General features: G+C 55.2%; 1 protein-coding gene across 1 annotated transcript in view; it reads right to left on the reverse strand.

Annotated features, from left to right (window-relative positions):
* ZMIZ1 (zinc finger MIZ-type containing 1) overlaps positions 1 to 22,052 on the reverse strand; it is a 165,767-nt gene that overhangs the window by 72,611 nt on the left and 71,104 nt on the right. The window contains exon 5 of the mRNA XM_060034711.1: positions 20,684 to 20,789. Coding sequence (XP_059890694.1) covers positions 20,684 to 20,789 — 106 coding nt within the window. The remainder of the gene's footprint in view (positions 1 to 20,683; positions 20,790 to 22,052) is intronic.

Consider the following 22,052-nt stretch of genomic DNA (forward strand, 5'->3'; position numbering starts at 1 on the left):
GCATGGGGGTCACGGTGGAGAATGAGACCTACCTGGCTCAGAACCTCCCGTCACTGCTCCCCACCCCCTTCCCGGATGTATCCTCCAGCAGGGCCCTCAACCCACACTCAGGCTGCGTTCCCAGAAGTCTGCATTTGGCATCGGCCCAAATCTTATAATCATTTCATTAAGAAAACAAAACCAACCCCTGCCCCACACGTCCACTGGCACCGCCAAGAAACCCTAGGGTTGTGAGGTTATTGGGGATCCAGGAAAGCCTCCTGCCAGGCTGGAGGAGGAGAGAGGATGGGGGAGGGAACCCAGGAACCAGGCATGAAATGGTCCCTCAGGTGGCTTCCGTATTTAAGAGCTGCCTGCCCCTCCATCCACTCAGCTGGGAAGGCAGCTGTGCCCAGGCTGTCTGCCCATGCCACTAGGATGCCCACAGCCTCTCAGCTACACAGAGAGGCCAGAGGGGTCGGAGTGGAGACAGGGAGGAGCTGACCATGTCCCTGCTAGCTGAGGAGCTGTGGAGGGTGGGGATGCGCCTGGCATTGGAGGCTGAGCTTAGGAGACAAGTACCGACTAGCTGGTGGCCTTGGACAAGTCACTTTGGCTTCCTTGGGCCTCTGCCTCATCCTTTGTAAAATGGGAGTGAGGCCAGCTAATAGCAGGTGCCAGGGAGGACCAAAGGAGGTAACAGCGATCATTCTCAAGAGGCTGAGAGGCCGTGGGGTTGTGCGTCCCCCCTCCCCCAAAAGGTGCTGAAGGGCTACCCCCCAGTACCTGTGAATGTGACCTTTTTCGGAAACAGGGTCGCAGATGATCAAGTTAAAATGAGGTCATGGGGGTGGACCCTAATCCCATATGACTGGTGTCCTGATAAGAAGCAGAAATTTGGACACAGAGACAGACACACACACAGGGAGAGTGCCCTGTGAGGACTGGCGTTCTGCTGTCATGAGCCGGGGAACTACCAGAAGCCAGGAGAGATGCCTGGAACAGCTCCTTCCCTGGTGCCCTGCGAGGCAGCACGGCCCTGCCACCACCTCGATTCAGGCTTCTGGCTTCCAGAACTGCGAGGCAATGCAATCTTGTTGTTCAGGCCACCCAGTCTGTGGTACTTTGTTATGGCATCTCTAGCGAACGCATACCCACAGTGATGCCAAAACCGAAGTCGCAGCTCATCATTCCCCTGCTTAAACCGCTCTGGCTCAGTCAGTGTAAAAATCCACGTCTTTATGATGGCCCCACAAAACCCTGTGTGACCTGGCCCCTGTCACCTCCCTGACCTCATTTCCTTCCCGTCTCCCTGCCTGCAGGCTGCGGACGCCCCCATGCTCTTCTCCAGGCGGCCAGGCTCACTTCCCACCTGCTGCAGGCCTCCACCCAGGGGACACCTGAGTCTCAGGAAGCCTTCCTCAGCTGCATTGCCCGTATCTGCAGCCCCTCCTGGTGTCTGCTACCACTCTTTCCTGACTTAGGCTCCTCCTTAGCACCGAGGACTGATGTATTTCAATTATTTCTCTTGCTAATGCTATCTCCCTTGCCAGAAATCAGGCTCCCTGCCAACAGCGACTTTTGTCTGTTTTGCACATGTTCTATCGACAGGATCTACAATATGCCAAGCAGATGCTTGATATCTGCTGTGTGAATGAAGCATGGACCAGCTACCTGAATGAATAAGTGAATCAAGGAATGAATGAGTGAACAGTGGGGTCTGCGGTGCCCTGCTCCCGCTGCTTGCCAGCCCAGAGACTGGGTCCCCGACGCGCTGTCTGCAAGAATGTGGGTTGCCTCTCAGTGGAAGCAGCCTGTTCAGACAGGAAGCTCAGGCCAGCTAACAAAGGGGCTGCCAGAGGTGATGAGGAGCTCGCCACCCAGGACCCTCATGAATCTCTTCCCATTGATTTCTGGAGTCGCCTTTGAAGGGATGGGATGGGACGGCCAAGGCAGCGCGAATGTCTGTGCCTCAGCAGTCCTGGGGCTTGATTGCTTCTCCCAGGACACAGCTTTGACGGGGGACTTCTGGACGGCCCCCAGTTGGACTGACATAAGCTCCCTGCAGATGGAAAGGCAATTTCCCTTCCTGCTGAAGCTGTCAGTCTGTCTGCCTGCCTGGCTGGGCGGCACACCTCCCTGTCTGGCCTGGGGAGGCCAAACTTCACTCCTGTTGCTCCTGAGACAAAGGCTCCTGCAGGTACCAGGAGGATGCCGTCCTCCTCTCTGCAGAGGAAGAAATGGCGCTCAGCTGGGGGAAGGATTTCAGGCCACACACCCTGATGCTAGGCTGGGGGGCCCGGCAAGGCTGAATGCAGGCTGCTCCAACAACCACATGACCCCAGTGTGCCCCACAGCCTGCAGGGCCTGTCACGTGCACCCCTTTTCCTTACAGGGTCTCTGCTTGCCTATTTGGAACCCCCAACTCTCAGCATTGAAGAGAGCCTAGTCTTAATTTTTGGATGAGGAAACTGAGGCTCAGAGAGGGACTAGGGCTTCCTCCAGTCACACAGCAAGTTAGTGGTAGAGCCAGGACTAGATCCAGGTCTTCTGACTTGTTCCAGAGCCCCAGGCCATCTCTCCATGTTTCCACCAACGGTAATGTCAAGGATGTGCTCTGCAAACTGTAAAGTCCTAAACACATGAGGACTTACTATTCTAAAGGGCTCTTGTCCATCCACTGTCTCTTTCTATGAGCTGGGGTTCACTTGGGGAGGGTCTGCCCCACTCTGTTCTTCCCCCTCCTCACAGGAAGGTCGGGGGCCAGACCCTGGACCCTTCAGTCCTTTTCTCATCCACAGTGGGAGTCACATGCATCAGAAAGAAGGATGGCAGTGTTGAAAAAAAGACGGGTTTGGGCTCAAAAGAAGGAAGGACCTTCTGACAGTCAGGGCCGCCCAGGATGGTAATGAGTACCTTGTCACCTGAGGTGTGTAAGCTGAGGATGGGGAGTTGTAAAGGGGATCCCACACTGGTGGGCTTATGGTTTCTGGGGCCCTTTCTGTTTTGGGGTGCTGTGATAGGTGAGAGGAGAGGAAGGGTGCTCGAGAAGCAGGCCCAAGCACCTCAGCGCATCCTGGGCAGCAGTACAGCCGTTCTATGAACTTCCTGAGCCCATTAAAGCTCGCCAGGAATCCTGTGTCACCTGGTGCACTTCCCACCCTCCTCTCCTGCAGTCCCGTGTGAGAGGACACTCTCCCAGGCGCCTGCTCCCTTCTAGCCCTGTACTCACAGCCCATGGCAGCCCAGGGGGTCTGGTGACTCCCCTCACACCTGCAGTGTGGTCCCAGGTGTCCCCCACCCCCGGGGGGCTCTGGACGTGAGCAGACAGGCCACGAAGGAATGTCTGGGGAAAATCCAAAGTGGCCGCCAGGGCAGGGCGAGGAGTAGGAGGCCTGATGTTGAAATCAGGATCCTCAGAGCTGAGCCTGGCAGGTGGGAACAGCACACCCCTTAGCCTGGAAGTCAAGGTGTGCTCTCCCCTCAAATTCACACACCATTCAAAGTGTTGAATAGTGGCTGGGTACCAGTCTGCAGCTGGGAGGAGAAACTGCCACAAATCCAAGGGTGGCAGGGAAGCTGAACCCCACCCTCGGTGGGGGGGGCGGCGGTCTTGTCCAGGGGGAGAGGAGCCAGGACCCCTGTGATGAATCTGAAAGGTGGGACAAGCCATGGGCTCACAGTTTGGGTTGGGGCTGTCAAGGAGGGAAAAAATCAGCCCTGGGGATCTCAGCCCTGAGGTTTGGGGCTAAGCACACTGCCTCTTCCCTGCCTCAGTTTCCCCATCTGGGATGCACGCAGTATTCTGGGATGCATGGTAGGAAGACACAACTCTGAGAGCAGCACTGCTACTGCCCCCCCGCCAGCAAAGGGAGCCCACGCCCCCGTCGGGCCCCAGACAGACCTGGGAGTGTGGTGTGTAATTGAATTTGGCCTAATTACCTAATTGTGCTGAGGAACAACCAGGACCGACAGAAGCCTCAAGTGTCGGGGGTGCTTGGAAGCTAGGAGCCAAGAGGCAGCCTCCAGATTCCCTAGGCATTCAGGGGGGCAGTGCCAGCACCACCACCTTCACACCCCTTAACCTCTCAGTTGCTTGGAACCCTGGGGAGCAGGTGGCAACTGTTCCCATTCTACAGGTGAGGAAACTGAGGCTCAGAGAGAAGCATTTTGCACAGAGCTACCGAGTCAGAAGAAGTAGAGAGAAAATTTGAACCCACATTCCTTCTGCACCTGGGGCCTCTGAACGTGCTGTTTCCTCTGCCTGGAATGTCTTTCTCTGTCCTCATCTTTGGGCAGATTTTCTCCTTGGAGCCTTGCTGCAAGGGTCATTTCCTTGAGAAAGCTTTCTCTAAGCTCCCAGACTCACCGCCCCCTCCACGTGTCTTTTGTAGGGCCGGTCACAATGATTACATCGTCGTCGGAGGGCATTTATTCGAAGTCTGTCCTCCCCATGGAGCCCTGAGCTCCTGGAGGGTAAGGACCACATCTACCTCACTCACACTGTCCAGGCATCCAGCATAGGCCTGGGACGCTGTGGTACTCAATTCATGTTTGCTGAATGAATGGATGAGTAATCTCTAAATTCTCTGTTTTTTCTAGATGCAATCTGCTGGTTTCCTGCTATCACTGGACTGGGCCTTGGGGGTGGGGGTCTCATCTGCAAGGACTATTACACCTGGGGCTATGACAAGGGTCTCGCAGAGTTGCAGGGGAAGGACAGAGGGGCCACTCTATGAGGCCCTGAGCTGGGAGCTTCAGATTTGACATCCCACCACTGGGAGATGAAGGGACCGGCCCACAGTCACCCAGGCTACAAGCAGCCAGAACTGGAAGCCAGGATTCTGAGCCTGGGACCTGGCCTCACCACCCCTCACCATGCTATTATCAAATGGCAGACTGAATGAACGAGGCTGACAGAGGCGCGTGAAATTCAATCCAAAGAAAATCATGTGAAGAGTGGAATTTCAGGTCTTGTGAAACAAGGCAGGAGAGAGATTATTAGATCCCTCCCCAAAGGTAGCTGCCCATTGGGCTAATTCACAAGGCAGCCCTACTCCTGGGATGCATCCAGGCCTCCATTCATCCAGGCTCGGGGTTGTCAAGCCTCCTTCCTTCTTTTGGGAGGCGGTCTGACCTGGTACCCAGGTGTGCAGGAGCGGGACTGCCTGGGTCTAATTCTAGCCCTGCCACTTGCTAACTGTGTGGCCTTGAGCAAGTAATTAACCTCTCTGAGTCTCCGTTTCTTCTTAATATCTTTATAAAGATGAAAGGAGAGGAAGTCTCTGCAGTATTTTTGCCCAGCGCCTGGAACATGGTAAGAACTTCAATAAAACTTCACTCTTTAATTGATTCATCGTACTAGGAAAATAATGGTAGTATTAGAAGCAATAGGCTAGTGTGAGTAATAGAGATAGCAGTAATAGTAGCTGGCATGGGAGTAACAGTGCTACTGGGAGTAACAGTGCTACTGGGAGTAACAGTGCTACTGGGAGTAACAGGAAGAATATTAGTGGTAAGTACCGCATCAGGCCGGTCCTACTGCTGGTATGATGAGGGATGCTGGAAGATTGCTCCCTCTCTCTGTGCCAGTCTCCTCTCAGATAAAAATAGGCCAGGTGATCCTGCAAGGCCCTCTGCACGCTGACATTCACATCAGAGAGTAACAGTAGCAATTAAAATGATACTACTACGGATACTTACTATTTATACTTATTATATACCCCCTGTACTCCAAAAGGGCACTGTCCTCCTTCTTCCCCTTCCCTCTCCACTACACAGTATCCTCCGCCCCGACCCAGTCTTCTTCCTCTCACCGCTGATTTTTGGGGACAGGGTACTCTTCACGCACGTGTTTTGCCTCAGGTACTGGGATGTGGCAAATGGACACCAAGTCCTCACTCTGTGCAAGGCACAGCTTCCCCTGCACCATCTATCTAATCCTCAACATCTCAAACACCACGAACAACTGGTAGGGATATATGGTTATCATCCCTTGTTACCTGATGCTACCGCTAAGGATCAGAGAGGTTATGTCAGTTACCTGAAGTCACACAGCTTGAAAGCAGGGAACAGGATGCAAACCCAGAGTGGCCTACCTCCGTGGCTGGACATGCCACGTGGGTGATTTCTACGCTTCAAAGGTCCTGTCGCCCCACTGCCACCCCATTCAGGTGCCCCTCACTACCAACCCTCCCCTGCTGACACGGCACGATACTTCTTTCTGTATTCTATGAAGATGACACACTCCCATGTACTCCACAGACAGACCCTTCCTCTTCCCATCAGTCATGCATCCATCGTCCCCGCTTGATCCTCAATGATTTAAGTCCCATGCCTCCACCGGCCACCTGAGAGCCAGCCCTCAGGCACGGCTGGACTGGCCAGCAATGGGTCTTCAATAAGAGGTAATCGACGACATTAAAAGACTCAGTAGATTTCTCGCAGAATTGGAAGCCCTGGCAGTGGCGGGTGTGTGTCTCACACGGCCTCAGGTGGCCCCCTGCGTGGTGGCTGCCCCGCTGGGGGTGCTGGGCTCTCCGATCCCCCAGGGCCACCCTGGAGTTTCCGCCTCCTGGCTGTGTGGACATGTGGGTCTTCCAAGCTGAGGAAGCCCCTTCCGCACAAGCAGGGGGCCTGGGACCCAGACCCCGAAGTCTAGCCTTGGCCAATGCTGGGGAGGGAACAGACCCCACAGGTGGGGCCACCTCCCCCCTCCCTGTCCGCTCTCTTTAGAGGGGCAGTGCCTTTCTCCTCTGTTGTTTTTCTCCTCCCACAGTTCTGTCTCCACTTGGGGTGGGAGGAAAGAACCAGACGCAGAAGCCCTGTCCCAGGGGGTGGGCACAGCCGTCTCTCCCCTGAGACGTTGAGGAGCGGCTCAGGGTCAAGCCCACGGGGCGGGGCGCCTCGCTGCACTCGCTGCACTTTTCTTTTTCCCATGCAGCTCCATGGCACACCGATTTCCTGCCGTCTGTGCCTGCGGAGGGCGAGCTCCCATTTCCTCTCCTCCCCGCCCCGTCTGCACAGACGTGGGCCCTTCGCACACGCGGGCCCCTTGCCTCCCGGCCTCCCAGCAGACGCTTTATTGGGAGGCAGTGATTCTAAGCATCGGGGCCGCACATCTGAGAGGGGGCCCAGGACCACACGGAGCCTGGAGGGAACGGGAAGACCCGCCAGAATGTCACTTCCCCGGCTGAGGGCGCTCAGGAGGGGGACAGCACCAAACGGCAGCAGGCATTTCTGGGGGGGTGTAGCCCAGGGCTCGACAGGGGCTGGACGGGGCGGTGCACCCGAGGACGGTGAGCCTGGGGCCCAGAGTAAGAGGCTGCAGGGGACACCTAGGCAGAGATGAGCTGCAGCCAGTGGGACCAGCGGTGCATGGCGCTGTGGTCCCAAGGGGAAAGGCGGGGAGACAAAGGAAATGAAGGAGAGAGGAAAGGAGAGGGGAGAAGGACAGTGAGGGAGAGAGAAGAAAAGGGAGGGAAGGAGAGAGGGTGTGGGGGGGTGAGACATAGGTAGAGGAAGAGAGAGAAAGAGCCAGAAGGACAGAGAGGTGGAAGATGATTTTATTTTGTTCAGCACAGAGGCCACACGCTTCCAGGCAATGGAGCCACCCCTGACAGCCCACCAGGAGAGCAGGGTCCCCCCAGAGGATGCACTGTGGACACAGATGGACCCAGTTCTGATCTCAGACCAGCCACTCCCCAGCTGTGTGACCCCGGGCATGGACTTCACTTTTCGGAGCCTCAGTTTCCCCATCTGGAAAAGAGGCCAGAGCTCACCTTCGTGGGCTATTGTAAAAGCCATGGCGCTCACCTGTGTGAAGTGATGGCCGAGCCCAGGCTAGCCCTGAACTGTCCCCGGCTTTTCCAGCCGCTCCGGGCTGGGAGTTTGCTGCTGCAAGTGGCTGGCCCCCAGAGGGTTCTGCACGCCACCACCCCTTCAGCTTCTCCTTTGGCTGAGGTGGGTCTGTTGACATTGTGTTTTTCCTAAGCTGTCCAGGTCTGTGAGCTCCTTGCAGATACATACAATCTCTAGGGTTACCTAAGTGCCGGTCACAAAATCTGCATATAATAGATGCCCATGCACGTCTGTTGAAGGGGTGAATTAGTTTGTCCTTTGCACCAAGTTTCTGCTGTCATTGTAATTATGTGCCTGTTGCAAAAGCAGAGTCCTAACTTTCCCCCCAGTAACTCCTGTTTCCTGCCAGAGACAATAGTGGCTCTTCATCCCAAACAGCTGAGACTGGGTCCTTTGGAATTCCCTACAGGAGTCCAGCCCCGGGCAGCGTTTCCCACCTGGCCAGCCTCAACAAGCCAGAAAATGTGCCTAGGAATATAAGGAAGCATCTGTTAATAGCTCTTCAAGGAAAGTCATTGGCTAGAGTTCCTAAGCTCTGGAGTCTGTTTCTCTCTGGACCCAGGAATAGCAAGGGCAGGCACGACTGAGACAGCGATGATTCCTTCCAGCCACCTGCCTGGCCACCACCCTGTCCCCAGTGAGGGGAATTACCACCTTGCAGAGCTTCCACTGCAAAACACAAACACCTGGTTGCCCGGGCAGCACCTTGCCACAGTGACGTGATCCAGATGGTCCCTCGAGAGGAAGCTGGGTTGCCAAGGAAACAGAATTGCTGCCGCTCCAGCCAGGAAACCTGGATTCTAGATCCTCTGGACCCCAAGCTTAGAGAAGTGAAGTGATTTGCATAAAGTCACACAGCAAGTACGTTTTAGAGCCTGTGCTGCAATGCAGGATTCAATAATCAGAACGATATGTACGGAGCCCTTCTGAGATGCCAGCTTGAGTTAAGTACTTTGTACCCATTACTTTGTGAGATGCTGGGAGACATGGCTGGGGTTACACGTGGCATGGAAGTGACGGAGCTGAGCTGAGCCCAGGTCAGCCTGACCCTGAAGCCTGAGCTCGGACCCCTGTCCCATGCTGCCCCCTCTTTGGTTTCCAGATCTTGGTTCTGCATGTCCTGAGACCAGCCCTATCCCAACAACTCACTGGACCTGACTCAAGGGCCTCTGAAAGCATGGAGGCCAGGGCTGGGGGCCTGCAGGCTGAGACCACAGTTTCCAGGGCCTGGTCCCTCCTAAGCCCTCACTCTGCTGTGCAAAGTGACTTGGGTAGCTTATGAGGGATAAGAGGATGGGGGTCTGTTGGCCAGGGTCTTCCTTCCTGTCCTTGCTTGCCAGATGGGCCCTGGGGACAGGCTGAGTGTGACATTCACAATGAGCCTGATCCCTGAGAGAGAAGGCACAACCCAAGAAGGAACAGAAGAAGGAGCGAGGCTTGGAGTTGGGGCAGGCAGGTCTACACCCTCCCCCTATTCTCTTGCTTTTTTCCATCTTCTCTTTAGTCTCAACTATCCAAACATCTATCCAGTCAGAGCCATCTACCCACTCATCCCTCACCTTGTTATAACAAGGATTGGAGTTACTTTGGACTAGTGAATAAATCTCTTTGTTCATCAGTTTTCCAACCTATAAAAGGGGTTGGTTCTTCATGTGAATCAGCACTGATATTCATAAAATACCCAGCACAGAGCCTGGCATGAAGCAAGAGCTCAATAAATGGTCCTTTATTTTTTTAGTTTTATTCTTTTGGGGCCGAGCCATGCGGAATGCGAGATCTTAGTTCCCTGACCAGGGATCGAACCCTTGCCCCCTGCAGTGGAAGCGCAGAGTCCTAACCACTGGACCATCAGGGAATTCCCAATAAATGGTACTTTAAATGTGACTTTCTCTCTTGAAAGAATTTTGAGAAGGATTGCTGGGAGATTTGGAGAAACAGAGGCCCTCAAACCTCCCCAGGCCAAGGCACAAACAGGTTGCTGCTGGCCCTGTATAGCCTGCCTCAGCTGGCTCTCTATTCTCCACTCCTGCACGCTGCCCGCTTCCCTCACTGGGGCCCAGCCTCCTCTTTGTGGGGGAAAGAGATGGCCTCTTAACCCTATGTGACCCTCTGCTGTCTTGAAGACAGCTGTGGCCTTCTGGCCCTGGAGCCTCAAGAAGGGGCCATTCCCTGGCCTAGGTTAATAGGACCCCGCTTATCTACCTACCCACTTGGAGGTGGGTGTGGTTGGCATTGACCTTGGCCCTACCTAAGTAGAGGATCCGTATTTTCCAGACCCCAAAACACAACATGGGGCAGGCACAGGGTTTTGGGCCACCTCCAAGTATGAGAGGCGTCCTAAGAAAGGCTGAATGCCAACACGTTGGAACATAAGATTGCTAACATGTATACAGCACTTAGTATATACCAGGCCTCATTCTAAGCACTATACATATGTTGGTTCACTTAATAAATGACTTTTCCAAGGTAACACAGCTGGTGAGTGGAGGGCCGGGCGGTTTTCACACCCCAGACATGCTGGTGCAGAGTCCATGCTTTTAACCACTACTCCTCTCTGTGAAATAGCTGAATGGTTTCTGGAAAAAAATATTTGAAATTGGGGCTGACCAGGGAACTGTGACAATAACAGCTGACATGTACTGAATGCTTACTATAGGCCAGGATCTCTGCTCCTCACTTTGCAAAAGACCGTGAGTACTGCATGAGTTCAAAGGTGAGAGGGTGTCTCACCCACCACCAAGGACAAGTCATTGTCAAATACTTAATATCTCCACCTGCAAGCAATTCAGGTGATCCTGACAAGCTCTCTTGAGTATTAACATGTCTTTCCCAGCATTTAACTGCAACCTGCACATAGAGTAGGGGGCAGCTTACGGCTTCAGGGTTAGATATTCTTGTTTGAATCACAATTCGGACCTTGGTCAAATCATTCAATCTTCCTAAACTCCAGTCTCCTCGTCTGTAAAACGGGGCAGACATGGGCCTGGGATCATCATGGATGGTGCACACAGTGCCGGGTACTGGGAAAACACTGCCCAAATATTTGCTATCATCATGATTGAAAGGGGCTATAAATCAGATTCTTTTCCTAATCCAGCCGCCCTGCCCTGGCTCTGTAAGTCTAAATAAACGAGGCTAATGATACCTGCACCATCATTAATTCCTGTGTCTGTCTGTCTAACCCAGAAGGTATTTATAAGGCCATGGCTTGCAATGCTTGCTCTGAAAGTTCCATAACCACCTCGCCCACTTTCTGCCAAGTCCCTGCTCCATGTCACTCTCACACCGTCGAATCCCCTGAAATCCCTCCTCTGAGGGTGAGAAAGCTAAGCTCCAGCTTAAAACCAAAGCTCTGGCTTCCTTAATCCTCTTACCTGGCCCTTTCCTCTGCAGAATTAATTGCTGCCCATGGCTTTATTAACTTCTCGGGCGGCCACGGCATCTTCAGGGCACCCTGGGGCAGGTCCTCTGTCCCAGATGCACCTTTGGGCCGGACGGTGGAAGGCAGCGCTCTGGGTGCAACGTGGCAACACCCTGGTGCCTGAATGGCGATAACCCCGTGGCCCTGCATCACCCCAGAGGCTGTGCATCTCCTTGGGGACACCTGCAGAGAAGCAAGGATAGCCAGAGCTCTGGCCCCACTTCTGCCCCTGCTGAGGTCACCTTCCCACCCCTCAGAGCCTCAGTTTCCTCCTCTTTAAATGGGAAAAAGCCCGCCGTGGGGATCTCACGGGGCCGGACAAGAAAGGCCGTGTAAAGGGCTGTGTCTGTGTGTAGGATTACTGTCATATCTCACCCCCAGAATGGGAGCATTCATTGATTTCAAATCCGAAGAGCAGGGACTGTGTGTGGTGCATTTATACGTGTTTGTAGCCCCCGTGCTTGGCACGGAGCGGGCCTGGCACAAGACGCCTGTCGTTCCTTGCCCTGAAAATTTCTGTTTAGTATTTTTTATTTTCAGAGGCATTCCCACGCCCAGGACTTCATTATTCTTCCCGCAGCCACGAAGGTAGAGAGATGGTATGGATGCATCGGACTGGGGAAGAAACTGATGCTGGGGGTGTTGGCGTTGGTGGGGCACATGGCCTGCCCAGAGGAGGTGGAGGTGGAGGTGGAGGGTGGTACCCAGCCCCCATGGCTTTGTCCAGGGCTGTCCTCTTTGTCTGGAGCACCCTCAAGTGTGGACAAAGGGATGTGGGCCCCAAGACGGTTAAGGTGATCACGGGACCTGGTGAGAAAACCACTGCCGTGTCAGCTCTCTTCCCATGTTTGGGATGTTGCTAGTTCAAGGGGGAGAGGGTCAGCTCCCCAATCCTGGGCTCCCTTTTTAACGAGCAGAGAGCCGGCCCAGGCACCTGGAGCTACACCTGGATGCAGGGCCTGCTGTCTTTATTTGGACAGTTAGCGTCTAAATGTGGCAAGGGGGGCTGGTCCGCCAGGTACGGGGGCCATAGAGAGAAGATAGAAAGTTTCCTTCTCAAATTCCTCACTTGAAGTCAGAACAAGTAAGCAACAATATGGAGGATACAATCAGAAGAGTATGGCGGGGGTGGGGATGAGGTTGGGATGCAGGGGACGGAAACTGGGTGCCTTGTTTTCGGCCCTGTGGATGCCTCCTCACACACCCTCTGCTTACCACGGGCACCGTGGCTCTTCCTGGCATCTCCGCCAAGGTGAGCGCCGAAGGGTGCATCCGCACCCTGACCCCGAGGAGCCCCAGCCAGCGATGGCTGCCAGATGCTGGCTGAACACCTCCTCGCCCTGGCCTCTCAGGCTGACTGAGGGCGCGTTCTACTCTGTCTCCGGGAGCTCCCCACGGCAGGCACAGTGCTTCACATCACACGTATCCTCCTCCTTCCCTTCCGCATCTCATTTCTCTGCTTCTCTACTGGTGCTTTCTGGGCTCCTCCTAAATAAATCGCTTGCACCGGAATCTGCATTGCGGGGTCTGCATCTGGGGAAACCCAAACTCAGACACACATCATTTGACTGAGGCGCCTCCAGTGGCCTCTCCTTCCCCTGTTGCCTCACAGACCCCCGTCCCAATCATGTGTGTGGAGTCCCAGCTGGGGCTCTGGACTGGAGTCGTGAGGGTCCAGGTAGGAAAAGCAGCCCCATCTTGAGAGGGCTTTTCACGGCCTGTCAGGGTCCCGGCCCCCAGGCCCCCCTTGCCATGAGCCAATGCCCTCATCCCCCCACCCCCTCTCCTTCTGGACAGGCCAGGAAAGCAGATCTCCACCAGCTGGGCCTTCAGGCAGCCGTGTCCTTGCACACCCTGGCTCTGTGGGGGGAGCCAGCGATGAGCTAACCCCACAGAAGAGAAGGAGGCAGGAAGAGTAGCCCCCGCAGCGAGCAGGGGCCCGTCCCCCAGGCCCTCGGGAAGCAGACGGCTGTGCTGGGGAAACTGCTGAGCAGCCCAAAGACCAGCGTGCTCTCGCTTCCCCCCACCCCATGCCAACTCCAGCCAGGCTCCAGAGGAGCCCATGGCGACCATCGACCATCCTGACCAAGACAGAATCCACGCCCCCTGCAGAAAATATGGGAAATAAAGCGTCAGCTACCTCCCCCCATCCAGATAGATCCATGATTTCTAAGCTGACATTTTGCTATATTCCCTTCTGTTTTCTGCTTCCTCTGCCTAACCAAATGTATATTTTGTTTTTGCACCTGGTCGAGGTCATACTGAGCATGACATTTTGTTACCCTTCTAAAAAGAAATTAATATTATGTCATAAGTATTTCCGGATGGTAATCATTTTTAGGGGACCTCACTTTTAATGGCCACTGAAATACTCAGTTCCCTTTTCCAGGGCCTTGAAGCTATTTCCAAATCTGCCTTCTCTCATTCTTCCGTGGCACTGCCCCCCTCCTCACTGTTCACTCCGGACGTGCCAGGGACCATCGCACACCCCTCCCTCCAATTCCTTAGCCCGGGAAGCTGTGTACACAAACCCTCTGTCACATGAGCTCCTCCCCACTGTTCTTTTTTTCCAAGAGCAGAGTGACTGGGCCTCAGCTATCAGGGAGCTGGGGGAGGGAAGGGAGCCAGGGGCCACTGGCCCAGGATGACCTACCCCACCTGCTCACACAGGGTCACTCAGAAGAGGGACAGCTCCCTGTGCTCCAGATCTAATCACGTGGAGGTCCAAGTCCTGCTTCCAGCCCCGGAAGCCATGTACCTCGTCTGTCTTGTCCCTGTTAGAGCCTCAGTTTCCACCTCTACAAAATGGGTGTGCCGATAAGAGCCCCACTGGCCTCACTCACAGCAGTGACTCGACAGAAGGTGAGTGATAAACAGGTTTTGTCCTTTAAACAGAGCTGACCGCGAGTCAGTTCCCAGGGGCTGGGTGATGAAATCCAGAGCCCTTTCCTGAGCAGGACCTGACCTGGAGTGCAGAGGCGGCCAAGCAGGAGGAAGGAAGCCAAGTCCCTCCCTCACATCCCAGCTCTGCTGAGCTCAGATGTGGCGGTGGGGGCTGGTGTCCAGGAGGAAGTCTGTCCCCGGCCTCGACGAGGCGCCCAGCAGGGCAGCCTGGCATTTCAAGGGTGAGGGCCCACCTGCCGCTTTCTCTGGGGGGAGCCAGCAAGCATTAACAAATCCCCCTGTAATTTGCACCCACCAATCCTGCCTGCTCACTGGGCGGCTGTGAGCCGTTTTTCACGCAGAGCTGCGCACAGCTTTGTCTTAGAGAGACAGATCTGGCAGGGTGTCCCTGAATGAGGCTATTTGTCCTCCCCGGTGATGGTGACGGGAAGGCGGCTGCGTGCTATGGGGTGGGCAGAGGCAGAGGGGGTGGAGATAGGCCATGGGGGAGGCGTGAAGGTAGAGATAGGAGCTGGGACGCCAAGAGAGGCCAGGAATGTGAGCACCACCGTGGGGGTCTGAAAGCCCCCCATTCAGCTAGGTGGGAGCAAGAAGGATTGTTTTCAACGACAGAGGAAAATGGTTTATGACCTGCCTTCTCCTGCTTAGGGAGTCCTGGGTGGGAGTGATGAAACGACCTGGCTGGCCTCTGAGGTCTGTGCCCCATCGGAACCCTCCGATGGAGGCGGGACACTTGCCATTGGTCTCTGGGGTTGGGTCTGTCTCTGAGCCTCAGGGCTGCTTCATAAGTTGCTGCAGAAGCTCCCCGGGGATCGAGGGCTTCCAAGAAGGACCAAGCTTCTCCCGAGCCCCTCCTGAGTGGATCGCAGGCCACAGACCGGGAGGGGCAGAGCAGGGGCCCCATCGCATTCCTGATTCTTCACCTCCCAGGCTGGCCTTCCTGTGGGCTGCTGTCAGCTCCTCTGGGGGCTGTCAGCACACTGGAGAAAACAGACCAGGCAGATGTTTGTCAACACAAAGCAAGTGATCCACTTTGCTTGGGTTTCCACTCCGGGGCCCGGGGCTCAGGCTGCTGTGTTGGGATGTGAGCGTGTGTGTAGAAAAGAGGTAAGAAACACACATGTCCACAGGGCCCAGCAGGTTTCCAAATTCAGGAAATGCTTGGGGTGTGAGACAACTCGGGAAGCACGGCACTTATCCGAGGGGTCAGCCACCACCCAGTCTGTGCCGGGCTGGGTCCAAGGTTCCCATTCAAAGGAAGCCAGGCATTTGACTGGACAGTACAGTCTTCCAAAGAGCAAACGCTGGCAACTAATATGCATTTTTAAAAACCGCTGAACAGTCGGACCTCAGCTGTCTGCAGGTCACGTCCAGCCCACAGGCAGGTCGTTGACAACTGCCCTCTGCTTGTCCCCAAGAAGGCTGGCCTCCTCTTCCTCGGAGGTTTCAGGGGCTGCCTCTTCAGCCCTGACCTCTCTCCTGAGTTCTCCGGTCCCTTCTCCAAATGCCTACTGGTCGCCTCTCCCAGGATGCCCCCGGGGTGCCCTGGCACCTCCCAGACCTGTGGCTCTCTCCACATCTTCCACTCTGCCAGCAGCCCCATGCCTCTCACCTCTCAGAGGGAGCCCACAGCCATCATTCAGGGAGGCAAGAGGGGCGTGAGGACGGGCAGTGGGCCACCCAGGCTCTTGTCTGGGCTCTGCCCCGCCTCACTGTAACCTGGGGCAGATCCCCCTTTCTCTGGGCCCTGGGCTCCCCATCCCCTGGGTTCTGACATTCCCTATTCTATTATTTTAACCCGCCTCTGGGCTGTTCACAGGGGCAACCAAAGGGACAGAGTCATTCAAGCGTGGACAGTAGCAGAGGCACACAGAGGGCTCTTGGGGACCTTGGATATGGTAACTGCCTGGTGCTTGGTGCCCACGAAGCCAGCAGGCGTGGGCCTCTTGGTGCCAGGGAGGCTGACATTTCAGTACTGCCTGCCAAATTGCCGAGAGCAGGCAGGCAGCGACCGGGAGGCGGGGGGGCCTGCCGTGGCCTGGAGGGGGGACAAGGGGAGGCACAAGGCAGGTGACCTTCTGGACTGAGGCAGAGGAGGGAGCTGCTGGCCCCCAAGGACCTTCCCAACGAGGAGGATGCTGTCGTGCGTGCTCGTGTGCGCGTGCTCCCGTGTGCGAGCACACAGGCTAAAGGCTGCACCAGAACAAAGAGCTGGGGGCTGGGTATCAGAGGGGCCCACGTGGAGACGCCTGACTTGGCTGTTTGCTGCAGTGTCTGCTCTGCGCTCACGCTCCATCTCTCTCTCCCTCTCCCTCTCTCTCCCTCTCTCTCTCTCACACACACACACACCGCACAGCACTGCCCCCAGGCCTGAGCACCTGCTCCAGAGCCCACCAATGCTGGCGCGCACAGCCCAGCCCAGCGCACCGCCATCTCTCCTGACAAAGCGCCGCTCTGCTTCTCGCTGCGTGAGCTCATCCCACCGGCCCTCCGGCCCTAGCTTGGCCTCCTGACAAGAGAGACAGACAGGGAGACAGAGTGGGAGAAGGAGTGGGGGAGGCAGGAGGGGAGACACACTCGCGCACGCACACACACACACACACACACACACACAGACACGTTCACCGCCACATATACACGCACATACACATCACAACGCAGGGACAAAGTCAGAGGCAGCAGGAAAGGGAAGGACAGACAGAGACAGACAGCATCAGAGACCCTCAGAGAGAAAGGAGAGGGAAGGACTGGGAGGGTAAAAACTGCACTAGCCGGTGAGGCAGAGTGGGAACCCAGACGGAGACAGGAAGACGGGAGGGCGGAGAGGCTGCAGGAGCTCTGGGGACAGAGCGTGTACTACAACTGCAGAAGCCTGGCTGGGAGAGGCCCAGGTGGGCCCCGTAGTGGTCGGTGTGGCCACTGCACACACACAACTGACACCACGGGGACTCTCCCAGCTGTACCCAGAGGTGGGGTCAGGCAGGCCATGCACCCACCCACAGAGCCTCAGGGAAAGAGAGGGTGGGAAACAGCCTCACTAAAGCAGAAAGGGCCTTAGAGAGGTCGGGAACCATGTTGGGAAAAAGACAGACAGAAGTAGAGAAGGAAGGCCAGAAAATATTGACTCGGCACCCACTGTGCGCCAGGTGTTAGCTGGGCCCCTCACTCCCACGCCTGGGCAATGTCATTTAATCCTCCCGGGCAACCTGTGGGATTGGCATATAATCCCTCTTTACAGATGAGGCCACAGCTCTGGGAGGTGGGCAATGTGGAGAAGATGGGGGCCAGTGCTGGAGTCGCTTCTGGAATCTGGGGTCACTGCTGTGTTCTCTGTGGTCTCCACCCCTCTCACGGTCAAGCCTGCCCCCCACGGACCCTTTATCCCAACCAACGAAACTAGGAGCTGAAGTCTTCCCCGTCAGACTGGTTGGTGCCCTGCCTTCCCAGAAGACGGGTCAAGCAGGGGGATGACAGGGACCCTGAGAGCCATGAGGCAAGAGGGCAGGCGGCCTGGGAAAGGTGGTTAGTCGTGGCTCTTGGGGCTGACCTGGGTTTGACTCCTGGTAAGTGAATTCAAGTGACAGCTAAGCCGCAGGCCCTGTTGGGCCTCAGTGTTCTCAGCTGCAGAATGGGTACACTGAGAACGCACCTCGTGGGCCTAGGGCCTATCACGTGACTAGATAGACACATGCATGGGAAAGGGCTCTCTAGACTGTAAAGAGCAGTGCACAACGGGGGGTACAGATGGGGAAGGAACAAATCCCTTGTCTCAGGAGAAGAAGTGATGCTGGAAATACCACTTAGAGGAGGGCAGGGCCATGCTAGAGAGATCTGAGTGAAGCAAAGAGCTCTCCCAAATGGAGTAGCTTCTCAGATCCTGGCCTAAATCTCGGTCCCCAACAGGTCCCAGAGTCAACAATGATGCAGTGGGCACAGCTTCAGGCCTGGATTCAGGAGGCCAGGACTTCAAGTCTCTCAGCTCCATCATTTACGAGCTGTGTGACAGCAGGCAAGTCACAAGACCTCTCTGAGCTTCAATTTCCTCATCCATAAATGTAGAAAATATCCTGTGTCTCACAGAGCTGGGCATTGAAGCAAAATATGGTAGAGCACCCAGAACATACTAGCAGGGGTGTGAGAGACCCTTGAGGGAGGGGCTACACATGGACCTGGGGAGCAGCTGGGGTTTCTGGGACAGCCCATTCTCCTGTTTTCCTTCGACCCCTCTGGCCACGCTCTCCCTGTCTCGGTTTTGCCTTTTACATATCCCTTGGAGTCATCCTTTTGTCTCCACTCCACTCCACAGGAAGCGGAACCTTCCTGGTTCAGCCACCATCATCCTCATCCTGACATCCCAGCAATCTGCCAACTGGCTCCCTCCATCCACACCAGCCTCCCCTGGGCAATCTGTTCTTTTGTATCTCGAGCGATCTTTGCAAAATTAGAATTTAGCCACGTTCCCGTTACTCTTAGGACAAACCTCAAGACAGGCCCTGTGTGTCTAACTGCTGCTGACTTCTGCCCCAGGGCTCTGGAACCACTGGCCTTCCTTTTAGTTCTGCTAAAAAAAATAGCCATGCTTGCTTCTACCTCAGGGCCTTTGCATAGGCTGTTCCCTTTACCTGGGCAGTCCTTCCTCCTTTTCTTCCCCTACTCAACTCTTACTTGACCTTTGGGTCTCAGGGAAGCCTTTCCCCATTCCCAAGTGGTCTCGTGGCATCCCTGAGACCGCTCTTTCATGGCCCTTATCACAGCTTGAATTTATGCACACAGTCACACATACAGCTGTGATTTTTTTTTGCATGTCTTTTTTTAAAAATTGAAGTATAGTTGATTTACAATGTTGTGTTAGTTTCTGGTGTACAGCAAACAGCTGTGATTATCTGGTCGATGATTTTCTCTCCCTCTAGACCAGGCATCAGGAAACTACCCTACCATCTACTTTCATAAAGAAGGCTTTCTTGGAACTAGCCACACTTATTTGTTTACATATTGTCTATGGCTGCTTTCGTATTGCCTGCAAGGTCTAAACTATTTACGATCTGGCCCTTTACAAAGCAAGTTTGCCGATCCCTGCTCTGGATGGTACGTTTCCCGAGGTGAGACCACATCTGTTTTACCCCTCAGCACAACCCCGCCCCGGCCAGATGCCTGCAAAGAGCAGGCACTAAACAGCGATATGGATGTATATGCTTCTTGGATAAGCAGCAATTTTTACCTAGTCAAAATTGTATTGACTTAAGTTATTATTAAAACTGCAGATTCCATCAGGAACAGACGTCTCTTATGAGATTCCAAGACCATTTCCTGGCAAGCAGTTCAATACAATAGCGATATCCCAACACAGGCTGGCACGTCAGGGATCTCAGAGCAGCTATTGGCTAATGAGACCTTCACCACCTTTTATGAGTGACGTGCCATCCACGTGCATGGACCGTCGTAAACACAGCAAAGCACAAACCCGTGTTCAAGCGATGGTGGGCTGTGCAGACTGATGAAAACCCATCATGAGACGTCCTTTCAACGTTTGCATTAAGCTGTTTCTGTATACACTCCAAAGAACTGATGGACGAATTCAGAGAAAACGTCTGTTTTATTGTTATACAGAGGAAATAACTGACTTTTTTCTTTTTCAATGAATTGTTCAGGCTCCATAAAGAACGTTAACAACATCTAGACACTGCTCGGCACTGACCCGGGCAACGGTCTCACTGTCATTCCTGCCTTCCCGAGGAGATAAACTGAGGCGCAGAGGCCACACACTCAGCAAGTGACAGGGCTGGGTTGTCCAGGTCTGTTCAAGTAAAAGCTTACACAGCTTCCCCTGCTTTTAAGCAAGGTAATGAGGATGGAGGGCAGGTAAAGCTGTACCTTTAGCGTGCTTAAAGCCCTCACAGACAGAATGCTGCCGGGTCCCCTCCGTGGCCTCTGTTTACTATAGAGTCAGGGGGTCCCGTGCCGGGACAGAGCTGCAATGGAGAATACTACACAGAGCAGTCTTTTAGAATCCTGAATGTACTGATTCATTTTTATTTTAATTTGTGTTTTATTTTAAATAAAAAAAATCTTGAATGAATGCAGCGGAGCCTCAGGGTTAAGGATGCTGATTCTGGAGTACAGGCCTGGGCTTAAATCCCAGCTCTGCCACTTCTTAGCTGTGTGACCTGGGGAAATCTCTGCAGCTTCTCTGAGCCTCAGTTTCCTGGGCTGTAAAATGGGGATGATCACAGCACTTACACCAAGGGGTCACTGTGGTGATGGAATGAGATGATGTGCATCTCCCTTTAGCCTGTTTTTGGGGTATGGTGTGCCCCAGGCCCCTCGCTGGCCCTGAGATGAGGGACAGGCCCTACTTGTGGGCTCAAGAGGCCAGCAGGTGAGCTGCTGCTACACGGAGGCTCACGCCATACCTGGACCAACCGAGCTGCCAGCCAACAGGGGTGGTGACAGCCTTGGGTTTAAATCCAGTGCCCCACCCCCACTCCCGACGATACCGTGGAGCCCCCAGCCATCACCTACCGGCAGACTTCGGAGTGAACTTGTCTCGGTTTGCAGCACACACAGCCAGCAGTCTGTAGCCGAGGTCCAGGTCGAACCCTTGCTGAGCTGCCACCCGACTGACCACCTGCCAGCAAGAAGGGGAGGAAGGGCAGGGGTGAGTCACTGTCCACGATAGGCCTCTGAATCCACAGTGGCAGATGTACCCATTTCACAGGCGAGGAGGGCAGGCTAAGGCAGGTCCCCAATGTCAGGCAGAGCTGGGACTCAAACTGCCTCGTTCAGTCACTCAGCAAACACTGATAAGCACCTCCTCCATGCCAGGCCCTGGGATCCCGGGCTCTGCCCTCAGGGGTTTCCAGGCCAGAGGTAGGCCTGACCCCAAAGCCCAGGCCCTGCCACTTTCAAATCTGGCCCCATTCTAGGAGTTGGCGGGGGGATGCTGTACTACCGCGTTTTGCGTGGCCCCAGGCCAGGGTCTCTGTTCCCACAGTGCAGCTCTTCAAACTCCCCCCAAGGAAGTCTCCCACACCTCCCACCTCTCCCCCATCCCTCACTGAGCTCCAGCAGCCACCACTGCGGGGCACTCGCTATCATCAATACTCCAAGCACAGTCCCCACCCGGCGGCATCGGTCCCTCCTGAGTCAGAATCCACACCTGGGGAGAAGCACTGATTTAGGGCTCACCGCTTTCCAGGAGCTCCAGCTCGGAGCGGCCCAACAGACAGCTTAGAATTCCCCAGATGGACACGCCTGGTGCTCCCCAGCTCTGTGCCAAGCGCCCTGCAGCCTCTCAGACCCAAGTCCCCAAACTGCAGGGCTGTCATGCTCAGCCTGGGATCTGTCTCCAGCGCCAAGCGCTGGCTCTGCACACGGGAGGCACCTATAAGAGCGCCGGCTGTGCATTCAGACCGGAGGTCCCACCCATCCCCTTGTGAGCCTCAGATGTGTGGGCTGGAAGTGGGAGAAGCCAGGGGCTGGGAGGGCTGTCAGTCCTAGGGGGTGGGGGGCAGTGAGGTACAGGACGCTCCTGGGGCCCCATGAACGGTTCCGCAGGCTCACACCTGTCCGTTCCCAGGTGTCCTGCCAGCCAGACCTGCTCCCTCCTGCCTGGCTTCCTCATTGACAGCCGCCAAATTAGGTTTCCTTATTAAGAAGAAAGGACCTTGGAAAATGGAGTCGTTTCAGGAAGCAGCTGGGGCGGCTATGGCTGACTGGGAAAGGAGTGCTCCCAGATGTGGGGCTCATTCTTCTGAGAAAGGGGAGGCTCCGTCGTCGAGCCCCTAGAGACCACCTGCTGCAGAGGCGCCCGGAGGTCCTCTGAGGGCCGAGGCTGCCATGGGCTCTGGCCCAGCCTCTGCAGCCATTAGAACAGTTCCCCGTTATATGC

Source organism: Delphinus delphis, chromosome 16, assembly GCF_949987515.2.
Source record: "Delphinus delphis chromosome 16, mDelDel1.2, whole genome shotgun sequence".
NCBI lineage: Eukaryota > Metazoa > Chordata > Mammalia > Artiodactyla > Delphinidae > Delphinus > Delphinus delphis.